Below are 11,800 nucleotides of genomic sequence, written 5' to 3'. Positions count from 1 at the left end.
ATCTAAGAAGAGTATTCACAATAGTTATATGTAATATTTACTATTTCCTAAGTTCCAGCTATTGTTCTAAGTATTTCATATGTATTACCTCATTTGAAATTCATAAGAACTCTAGAAACCATGATCTTCAACAAAAATGAGGAGTGAAGAGGTCAGCAACCCATGGCCAAAATCATACAGCTGGTAGATGGAAGCTCTGGGATTCAAATCCAGAGCTGACCAAAGACGACTTCCCAAAGGAGCGAGATTTGGTCTGAGTCTAGAGGACTTGCACAGACTGGTCAGGCCAGGATAGGGCGTGTTCACAGAACAGAAGCTTCCTGGTAGAAAGAACAGGCGTGTCCAGGTTCACAGACACAGAAAAGCAGGATGCTCAGGGGACAGACAAATTATAGAAACATGATGTTGAATGTAAGAAACGAGTCACAAAAGAGTATACACTGTCTTTGTCCACTAGCTTCAGCAACACTGCCCTAGGGCAATAGAAAGCATAACAGTTACCTTTCAGGGGGTTGATAACTAGGAAACGGCATGAGGGAGACTTCTAGGGGAGCTGGTTAAATCCTGTGTCTTCATCTGGAAGGTGGTTAGAGGAGTATGCCCACTTTGGATAAATTCATTGAGTCATGCAGTTAAGAGCTGTGTATTTTACAGGATGCCTGTTATATCTAAATCTTAAAAATTAAAGGTCACAACACACTAGCATTGGCCTATAAACTAAAACACTTGGTTGTTGTTGTTTTTTAAGAAATGTAGGCTTTTTTTCAATGCTGGGGTTTAATGCTTGGGGATGAGATAAGAAATGAGGAGAGGGATGGGGAGGAGTGAGAAGATAAAAACAGGATTTTATGTGGAGAAATGAGGAATGAGAAGATGGAGCTGTTTGAGAGACGGGCTCAGGAGGAAGGAAAAGATCAAAGAGACAGCTGAGAAGGATCACTCGATGAACCTTCCCTTTACCAGGCAGATTCAGCTACGATACAGACCATTTAGCATACAGCACAGCATATACAGAATGTCTCTGTGCTGAGCTAGGGTGACCCGAGGTGGGAATATGAAACAAGACAGGTGTGGGAACCGGAGCTCAGAGAGGTGACAAGACTTGTCTGAGATCACACACCTTGAAAGTGCGGGAGTTACCTTTACTAGGAACATCCCATTTGTGCTAAGACACGGCTCCAAAACACTTAGTTCTGGCCCCAAGTGAAGGCGGAGCTTTGGCCCAGAGGAAGTGAAGGCGAGGCCCTGGCTGTTTTGGTGGTGGTGGTGGCTTCCTGCCCAGAAGACACACCCAGCTTCAAAATCACTATTCTGGGCAGTCAGCTTGTTGCTAGGCACCCAGGGGGCCCTGGAGCTTTCAAACAGAGCCAGCCAAGGGCTGTTTTAACCTCACCTCACTGCAACATCAGGTGCAAAACGGAGAGGGAAGCCAGCCACCCCAGTGAAGACTGAGTGGAACCTTCCTCTTTTCTTCGGGGGTTTATTTTCACCATCATCTCCATTTTAAACAGGGATAATAAAAATCTCCAATTAAACAATTCAATCTCCAATTAAACAGGAATTAATAATCTCACTCGTTTCCCATGAATTCCAGTCATTTGTGTTCACTAAGAAGGAAGCACCTTAAATTAGGACGCAACCATGAGTCTTCTACAAAATAAACTATTTCTAGAGGATGTCATGTGCAGGTCGTGTGTTAGAGGCCAAGAATAGATTCCCTCTAGGTGGGGCTCATAATCTGCTGGGGATACAAACTAGACACTGCATGTGATCCTTAGCACGGGCCTTGGCATACTGGGTACACAATGCATATTGGCTGAATGAGCGGGCATTTAGAGCTAGAGGGAAGGTGTTATAGGAGCTCACAAGAGGGATTCAAATGCTGACTCAAGGCAGAAATCAAAGGCGGCTTCGTGAAGGTGACCATGGCTATCCGCCTCATAAACAATGAATAGGAGTAGGCTGGCAAAGATGGGGGAGGCAGAGGGGTGGGACATTTCAGGCCAAGGGAAATGGCCAATAAATGCATGGTGGTGGGTGGAAAATGCTTAGCAAAATAGTCAACTCATTGTCGAGAGCGCTGTAGTGAGCCGTAGTGAGAGCGCCACAAGCTGCCTCTTGCAGTGAGCGGCACGTGTGCTGCTCTTAGGAAGGCCAGCTACACTCGAATCCTGCAGTCACCACCACCACGAGGGGGGACTCTGCCCCCCACCCAGCCTCTGGAGTTGGCCCCCTTTCCAGCAACCAGGGCCTGGCACCCACTCACTGCTCAGGGTGCAGCTGCCCAACAGATGACACATTTTTCCATGGCTCCAGCCAGTTGCTAGGAGTCTCGTGTTACCTTGTGGTCTGTACACTGGTTTTCACCAGCAGCCATCTGGCAGGAGCACTTTTCAGTGACTAGGTGAAACGGTGGAACTGGAGTCAAAATAATCACAGAGGGCAAGTCAGGCACAGGAGACTTTTAGAAATTCTCCCCTCCAGCTCCTCTACATCGTCCTCCTCTTGCTCCATCACTCACAGAATTGAAAGCGTTCTTGGACTTCCCTGGTGGTCCGGTGGTTAAGAATCCGCCTACCAATGCAGGGGACACTGGTCTGATCCCTGACCTGGGAAGAGTCTACATTCTCTCGGAGCAACTAAGCCTGTGTGCCACAACTACTGAGCCTGTGCGCCTAGAGCCTGTGCTCTGCAAAGGGAGGCCACCGCGACGAGAAGCCCATGCACCGTGACGAAGAGTAACCCCTGCTTGCTGCAAATAGAGAAAGGCCACAGGCAGCAACAAAGACCCAGTGCAGCCAAAAAATAAGTATTAGAAAGAAACAGCGTTCTTTAGAATTGGTATCTAGATTGACTCCAGAAATGACAGTGACTGGCAGCGGTGAGAAGTACTCTACGGGGTGGAGAAAGCACCGGAACCACCTCTGGAGGAGCGGCACTAGAGTTAGGGACTGACTGTCCCCGCACGTCTCCACAGGGCCCTTGAAACACTTGGTTTACTCTTTAGTACCCAGGCAGCATGACCTCATGGCAAGGGCATGGGACTAGGGCCAGATGGAATGGAGATGAACTCCAGCCTCTCCTCTTCCTGGGTTTGTTTGGGGTTAAGGATCTGCATCTACAAGTTCATGTCCATGAGAAAGTGTTGGTACTAACAGGTTGCTGGGAGATAGTGCTGGGCATTTTACCAGTTCTGGTTTGAGTTCTGGCTCTCTAACTTACCTCTGTAAGCCTCACTTGTGCTTTGGAGGTTCACCTCCATACCTAAACCCCCTATCTTGCATTTTTTTTTAATGAAAAGTATAAGGCTAGGTATTAGCCATACAGAATACTATGCAACTGCTAAAAAAATTTTTTTTAATAAATCTTTGTAGGTTGATAGCAAAAGACTGCTAAGGCTTACTAGGCAAGAAAAACATATATATATATATATATATATATAAATTTACATATATATATTTTTTACTTTCTATTCTTGTTACATCAGCTCCACCTCAGATTGTCAGGCATTAGATCCTGAAGGCTGGGAACCCTTGGGTAGAGGACAAGGCAAGATGCCAACACTGCTATCACAGAGCTTACAATCTGCTGGGAGGACAGAAAGAGGAAAGGAGACTGGCAGGCAGCACGGGGAGCATTAAAAAATGTCAACAGGAGTTACTTAGGAAGTGAATTATGGACCATGCTTGTTTTTTTCATACTTTTTGTGTCAAATGAATCTAAGACATGTTATTTTAGACTGGGCGTCCTGTGTGGCTCAGCTGGTAAAGAATCCGCCTGCAGTGCAGGAGACCTGGGTTCAATCCCTGGGTTGGGAAGATCCCCTGGAGAAGGGAAAGGCTACCCACTCCAGTATTATGGCCTGGAGAATTCCATGGACTGTATAGTCCACGGGGTCGCAAAGAGTGGGACACAACTGAGCGACTTTCAAGATAAAGATGAAAAAAGCCAGAGAAATACCTCACACATAGGAGAGTGCTTTACAATTATCCTCCAACAGAAAATTTGAAGGAAAAAAAAGGAACCATAAAGCCGAGTTTACACAAGTCTTCCAACGGCTTCTCAATCCAACGTTAAGCTTAAGAGACCGTGGACCAAAGTCTAATCTGGGACATGTCTGGATGAAGTCTCCTACCAAAAGTCAGTGGTTTTCAACCAGGGGCAAAGGAGACATTTTGGGTTGTCACACCTAGCGGGTATTACTCGAATCTAGTGAGCAGAAGATAAAGATGCTTTTAAATACCCTAGAATCCACAGGACAAGCCCCCACAAAAAGGAATTACCTGGCCCCAAATTGCCAAGGCTGAAAAATCTGTGCTAAGGGATTCAGGAAACCTCAGCTGTTTTAAAATCCCACAGGTGAAAACATTTAGGTCCACTTGGTAACTCTGGTCTTTTACTTGCATCCCAAATTCTAGGCCATCAAAGCATCTGAGAAACTGGAGGTCAGGAAATTAATACCAGGAGTTCCTAATCCCTGCAGATTAAAGGAAATACCTTCAGAATGTCTGGAATAAATGGAAGTACTGAAGATACTATGACACTATCACTGCTACTCCATCGCCAATGTGAAATTTTACTTAGAGAGCTTAACCCAGTCAATGAGAGTTATTCCCCAAACACTGTACGCCCTCCTGTTCCCATGCCTTTACAAAAGGTGTGCCTTCTGTTCAGTGATCTCTGACTCCTTCTAAAGTTCAATAAAAATGCCACTTCCCTGACTCGGCTATTTCCTCTTTAACTTAAAAAAACCAAACCAAACCAAACCCACAAAATGTGTTTTCTTAGTGCTGTCTCAAAATTAGATGCCAAAAAAGACTAGCTTTACTCCAGCATTTCTAACGATGCATTTTGATGGCTTCTTCCTCTCCTTAGAAGCAATACATTTCCTTAAAGTTGGGCTTTACATTTAAATTTTTTATTTATGGCTGCACTGGGTCTTCACTGCTTTGTGAGGGCCTTCTCTAGTCGCGGCAAGTGAGGGCTCCTCTTCGTTGCTGTGCAGATTTCTGGGCAGTGGCTTCTCGTGTTGCGGAGCACAGGCTCTAGAGCATATAGGTTTCAGTAGTTGCAGCACAGGCTCAGCAGTTAGGGCACAAGGGCTTAGTTGCTCCCAGGTATGTAAGGGATCGAACCCGTCTCCTGCGCTGGCAGGCAGATTCCTATTCACTGTGCCCAGCCAAGTCCCTGAAATTGGGTTTTGTATTTGTGTGTGCTCAGTCATTTCTGACTCTTTGCAACCCTATGGACTGTAGCCTGCCAGGCCCCTCAGCCCATGGGATTCTCCAGGGGATCTTCCCCACCCAGGGACTGAACCCGTCTCCTGCACTGGCAGGCAGATTCTTGACTGCTGTGCCACTTGGGATTCTAGCATCGAGAAGAGTCCCAGAGGCCCAGGAAGTACTCAGCAAACATCAGCAGAATCGAACTTGAGTCCCAGCATGGAGCTAAGCAGCCCCTATCCCAAAAGCCAGGCTGCAGAGGCAGAAAGGTTCCTCAAGACTGGGTCATGCTGGGGAAGAAGCTGCTGTTTCCTCTCTGCCTGTCACAATCACAGCTACTGCTGTTTCAGCTGCAAAGCAAAGTACAGGACTCTACACACAAAGCCAGGATGACCGCTGCTCCAGGAAGAAAAGAACTTCAGATGGTTTAGGGCGAGTTCTCTTGCAGGAAGATGAGCTGCGGAAGATAAGGAAATGGACAAAGAGCAAATCAAACAGCCCAGCCTGAGAGTTACTTACCTCTTCTGACCCCTTTCCCTTCTCGGTTTTGCCCAATTTAGATGCTGACTTTGAAAACAAAAGCCAGGCCTGTTTCTATTCGCCAGCTCAGCAAATGCCACGTAGTTCTTCTCTCCAGCTCATATCTACTCCTGATAATTATCCCACCTTTCTCAAATGCTGACAACTAAGAGCCAGACTGGTAAATCACCACAGGACATTTTTATTAAGAATCAAACTTTAATACTTCAAGGACACCCCAAATGAGTTACTGGTGGGGTTACAGAAGCTTCCATTCAAGCCACCACAGCAAGAATCAAGAATATTAAAGTTGAAGCAATCATCTCTTTGGATACATAAAAACTCTATATTAAAGCGTGTCACAAAGTGCAAAAGGGGAGGCATTCAGCAGAGCAAAAACAAGCAGCAGACTGATTGTCCTTACAATAGGGCAGGGAAACTCATTTTGGAGTTCACACTGCCAGGAAAGAGCGCTGCTTCAGGCAAAAAAAAGAAAAAAAGGTTTTCATTGATTCTTATTACAGCTAGCAAAGGCAAGCTCAAAGAAAATCAAGGTTCAGATTTCTCATGACTGTAGTTGGATTTGCAACAAAGAGAGCCTTTGGTCACTTCTCATATGTAGGCTGAAAAAGCAGCAGTGAGATTTTAGCCAGTGATTCTGACCCCAGGCTGACACCTCAGTGCCCAAGCTCTGAGCTCCTCAGGGAGGACGGCCTGGAATTGCTCCTGCACCAGCATTTCCACAATCTGCTCCTTCGTGTGAATATCAGGTCGCAGCCACTGTCCGGCAAGCTCCTGGAGATGTCTCAGGACATCCCTGGGCCCAGCTGCATCTTCATAGCGGAACTCCCGGAACCTCTGCCTGGAGGCTGCAGGGTTGAGAGGCCTCCTTAGGGGCACGGTCTCCAGGTCGTCTTCAGAGTCTTCATCCGGGCTCTCTGCTGGGACCTGGACCTGGGGCGGCGCTACCAGGATGCCTTCTGGCTCCTCAGCCATATCATTTGGTGGTGACCTTATTTCATCATTCTGGACTTCTCCATCTCTTTGCATCTCTGGATACCCTTCAGTCTCCATCCTAGACCTCTGCAAAAGGATTTTTCAGACTCCTAGGCACAAAGAGAAAAGTCAGGCTCAACAAAAACAAACCTTAAAGGATGTTAAAACCTCCCTGATCTCAAGGATCTGGTCCATCAACTAGGAGAGGCCTAGGTTCCAACAGCTTTTCAATATTAATAAAGTTATAAGAAATTCCACTTTTGTTCTCTCTTGTTGGATCAATGGACACAGTTGAGAAAGTGTGTCAACAGTTTACCAAAATGTAAGATGTAGATTCTCAAAGCAGAAAGAGTCAAGAATGCTGGCCTTGCTAGCTGGAGAAATCTTTCATCCATTATCCCCCCAGTACAAACACATGTGCACATGACTTGTAGGGGGAAAAGTTTAAAATCATGGTTCAAGATTTCATGAAAGGTTAAAAAATAAATAAATAAAATAAAATCATGGTTTGCTTCCTCCAAACCACTTTTACGGAGTATTTGCTATGCTTAAAAGCAAATTATGAAGAAACGCTAACACAGAGGGAAAAAAGCCTGTTCATTTTCATACACTCTGTCGTCTTTTTTGTCTCCTCCCATCTTTTATGATGATGAAAGAATAGCAAGTGTTAAAAAAAAAAAAAAAAAGTACTTTAGGAGCTACCATCAGGGTGGAGTCTATGGCAATTTAAAACAAAGGAAAAAAGCTTTTATGTTAAGATAAAGATCCTAAGCTGCCTCAAAGTATGAGGAATTGAACTTGTAAGAATCCTTGCAACATGGATTTCTGACTCGTTAGATGTTTGGGAGCTCCAGGATTAGCAAACCAGCTGTAGTGGGAAGAAGGGAGATGGGGGTTCTGATGGGTAAACCAAACACCTGTGAAAGGCTGGGGAAGAAAAGGTTTTGCTTCATTTAAGTCAGGGCCCAGTCCAAAGAGGAATTATTTACAGGAAAACCACATTCTATGTTAATTTACAAGAAAAAAAAGAGACTTAAGATGACAGTATAGAAATGACTATGTTGTCACAGCAGGGATATCCAAAGATTATAATCCTTATGAAGTCACTTTACAAAGATCACCTTTTTTCCATTACCACCTCCCCCAAGGATCAGTCCTTTCTTACTGTATCAACACTACATAAGTGTTGAGATTTAAAATCCTTCCTACACCAGAGTCTCAAATCTGTTCCCTGGGCAACAACTTATAGAAGCCGACAATCCTAACACTGACCAGCTGCCTTGAATTAAATGGTTTGTGGCTCCTAATCACCTGGTCTCTAAACATTCACTGATTCATTTTCTAAGAACTTTTTTAATATTTATTTTATTTATTTGGCTGCACCAGGTCTTACTTGAGGCATGTAGGATCCTTAGCTGCAGCATGGGAACTCTTAAGTTATGGCAAGTAGAACCCAGTTCCCTGACTAGGGATTGAACCCAGGCCTCCTGCACTGGAAGTAGAGTCCACCACCAGCTAAGTCCCTCTAGGAGCTCTGAACTGATTCTAGACCTGGTAGGAGGTATTTTTGGAATATGTCACTTCCTTTATCTGGGTTTCTGTTCAATCAACAGGGTGTGCTCATTCCCCAAAATAAGTTAACTATACCACGGGGATGAGAAAGAAAAAAGCAGAATATCCCCCAAACTAAGGGGTGCCTTGAATAAAAGGGAAAGAGTCAAGGAAAGGTTGGACGAAACTGTACAAAAGCAAAACCTTGGGAACAACTTAAGCCAGCAACAGGAATGTGGTTAAGATGTTGTTTAGTCGCTAAGTTGTGTCCGCCTCTTTCAAGACCCCATGGATTGTAGCCCACCAGGCTACTCTGTCCATGAGATTTCCCAGGCAAGATACTGGAGTGGGTTGCCATTTCTTTCTCCATGGGATTTTCCCCACCCAGAGAATGAATCTGTGTCTCTTGTGTTCCCTGCATTGCAGGCAGATTCTTTACCACTGAGCCACAGGGAAGCCCTTATCAACAAGGAAATGATTAAAGCACTGTCAGCCACTCAGCAGAATACTATGCAGCTCTGGAAGAAATGAAAGAGGCCTATGAGAGCCGATATTTAAAGTTTTCCATAATATAGCACTCCTCCCCCAGGTGCAGATCAATATGTATATTATAATCTCATCTGGGGAAATTAAAAACACATACACATAAGCACATACGACCTGATGTATATATAAACAGTACCGGGGAGGTTATCAAAGAAATTCTTTTTACCTCTGAGGAAAACAGTAAAAGTGGGAAACATTTTTCTTATACCTTTCTATACTGTCTTCTTTTTAACTACATCTACGCTACTTTCACTCCAGTACTCTTTCCTGGAAAATCCCATGGACAGAAGAGCCTGGTAGGCTGCAGTCCATGGTGTCGCTAAGAGTAGGACACGACTGCGTGACTTCGCTTTCATGCACTGGAGAAGGAAATGGCAACCCACTCCAGTATTCTTGCCCGGAGAATTCCAGGGACGGAGAAGCCTGGTGGGCTGCCGTCTATGGGGTCGCACAGTCGGACACGATTGAAGTGACTTAGCAGCAGCAGCATGCTACTTTCATGACAACTCAAGAGGGAGAAAACATTTCAGGTTTTCCCCTCCAGCTCAAACCTGTTCTGAGAAAACCCCTAATCCCTTTAGAAAAACACCCTTTTACTAATTTTTCTCGTTCCCAAACCCGACTTCTAGAAGTCTCAACTATCAACAGGCCGGTTTTCAAAGCTGGCTTTGGAACATGGTGATTAGCTCCACTATTTACCCAGCTTCCAAACCCAATCAGTTTGAGAAGGCCAACTGCCATACAGAATGCTTATCCTCACCAGTCAATAACTCTAGCTTAGGAAACCCTCATCTCCTATCTGATACTGTGCGTTTCACATTCTCTACGTGATTCTCTTAGCCACTCAGGTTAAACTCTCGATAAGACTCTCTACCGCCCCAGTTTTCTCCATTTTAACAAGCAGCTTCCACCGCTCCATTTGTTGAATTTTACGGGCCACACGGTCCTCAGTAGCTTTCCGTCATCGAGTGCTGCCCGAGAACCCAGTAGGGCCGTTACTGTCATTTCCATTTCACAGATAAACAAACTGAGGTTCGGGGAAAGGGGACTTGCCCAAGGTCACAAGGATAGGAAGTGGCGGGACCACCCAGCCCAGTACAAAATCCCCGGCGTCTCGGCAGGGACCTGGGTCTGACTCCTCCCACCACCTGGGTGCGGTTCAGACGGTCGAGATCCGGCCGGAAAAGGCGCATCTGGGGAATCCAGAACTGGTCATCCTCCTGTTTGGGACATTTAGCGGGGCCCCAAGGCCACGCCAGGCCGACCAGTCGGCACACCCCACAGGCAAGGGCCTCCCCACTCCCAGGGCCGCCGCCCCGGCCGCCCGCTCCCACCCTGCGGTGCGCGGCGGAGGAGGGAGGTGCAGGGGGCGGGAAGGGGCGTTCACCTGCGCAGGTGCCCCTCGGAAGGCCGGGTGAAGGGGGGAAGGAGAGGAGCGAGAGGCCAAGCCCCGCCACCAGCTCCGGGAAAGGGAAGCCAGCTGCTCGGCGCCGAGCTTTGTAGCCCACCGCCGGAACCGGAAGTCACGCCCCGCCCGAAATCTGGAAGCGGAAGGGGAAACCGGGTTCCAAGGCAGGGGGAGGCGGGGTCTCTCTAGGCCTTGGCGGTTCCCTGTAGCTCCATGGTCTTAACCCCTGCTGGTCTCTTGGCCTCCCTCGGTCCCCAGTGCTTCCGACTGAGCGAAGAGGTGCGTCCGGCCTAGGAGCTCTTCCAGTGCAGGGAAGACCTTTGCCTTTCTCACCCGCAGTTATTTGCCCAACAGAATGGAAAGAGGATGCAGCAGGAATTGAGACACTCCTGGAGCCTGCCCGCAGCTGAGTCAGCGCCCCGCCCTGAGGTTACACCCTTGATCCTTTGCACCACCCAGAGCAAAGAAACCAAATTAGAGGGCTGGCTGGCTGCTGTTGGGAGACAGTGATCGGTATGGCTTCCCGTGGAGTCACTTCAGATGGACAGAGGGCACAGTCTATTAAGTGTCTTCGTGTACCCACGTAGACCCACCCAGATAGTGGGGCATGTGCCCGTGGGGCTTTGGCAGTCCCTCCTGGGGGAGACCCCTTGTGCGTAGGAGGCTAAATCTTAGTCCTGTGTGTCTCTTCCTCAAGACCTTCCCAATTGCAGTGGTCCAGTTCAGTCACTCAGTCGTGTCTGACTCTTTGCGACCCCACAGACTGCAGCACGCCAGGCCTCCCTGTCCATCACCAACTCCTGGAGTTTACTCAAACTCATGTCCCTTGAGTCCGTGATGCCTTAGGAACTGAAATTTCGAATTTTTACTATGCCGGTTTAAGTCTGGGCACACAGGTTAAATAGCACAGCTTGTAAGAGGAAGTGCGGAGATGCTAACCAAGGCAGCCTTCCCAGTTCGCTCTTAATCCTTAAGGGAAAGAACTTGGCCTTTGCATTCTCCTATCTAAATGGGATGGGCTAGGAAACTAAGAGGGGCATCTCAGTGCCTCCTGCTGGGTTATCACCCCAGACCCAGTGTCCCTGGGGAAGGGAAGATATGACTTTTGTCTTCTGTAAACTCCTAGATGGCTAGGTACTCAAGTAGGTGGTTGGAGAACCAGGGCTCCTTGCCATGGCCCTACCCCTACCTCCCCTAGTGGCTGTGGGTCCTTCCCCCACTCACTCCTACAGTGCAGTTTCCACATTTACCTCCTCTTTGACTTGGTTTTCCCATCTGTAAAATGAGGGGGTTGAACTAGTTTAGGAACTTCCGATTGTCATTCCCCCCTTCAATTCTTAGGTTCTTTGGGAATGTTTCAAAAAACTGCTCAGGTGAGAGGGATGGGGGAAGGGGAACAGCCCTTTGGGTCCCAGAGCAGCTCCAGTTCTACAGGTTTATAAGGAAAGTATGTACATTGTGGTTCTGCATACGATTACTATGTCATTGAGAGAAAAGTTTAAACTCTGTATTTTGCCCTATTCCCTCATCTCTCCCGACCCTCCCGTTCACTCCATCA

General features: G+C 47.0%; 1 protein-coding gene across 1 annotated transcript; it reads right to left on the bottom strand.

The window, feature by feature from the left end:
• Window positions 1–5,940: 5,940 nt before the first annotated feature.
• Window positions 5,941–10,381, bottom strand: LOC122698310 (SCAN domain-containing protein 1-like). The gene is made up of 2 exons (XM_043909144.1): window positions 10,222–10,381; window positions 5,941–6,847 (listed from the first exon to the last, which is right to left on the bottom strand). The coding sequence occupies exon 2, from the start codon at window positions 6,813–6,815 to the stop codon at window positions 6,387–6,389; it is 429 nt and encodes a 142-aa protein (XP_043765079.1). The 5' UTR covers window positions 6,816–6,847; window positions 10,222–10,381; the 3' UTR covers window positions 5,941–6,386.
• Window positions 10,382–11,800: the final 1,419 nt, after the last annotated feature.

The sequence above is a fragment of the Cervus elaphus genome, chromosome 8, assembly GCF_910594005.1.
Source record: "Cervus elaphus chromosome 8, mCerEla1.1, whole genome shotgun sequence".
NCBI lineage: Eukaryota > Metazoa > Chordata > Mammalia > Artiodactyla > Cervidae > Cervus > Cervus elaphus.
This window is presented reverse-complemented; position numbering and strand designations above follow the sequence as displayed.

Excerpts from the sequence above, each read along its gene's own strand:
- LOC122698310 (XM_043909144.1), bottom strand. The coding sequence starts at position 6,815 with ATGGAGACTGAAGGGTATCCAGAGATGCAAAGAGATGGAGAAGTCCAG.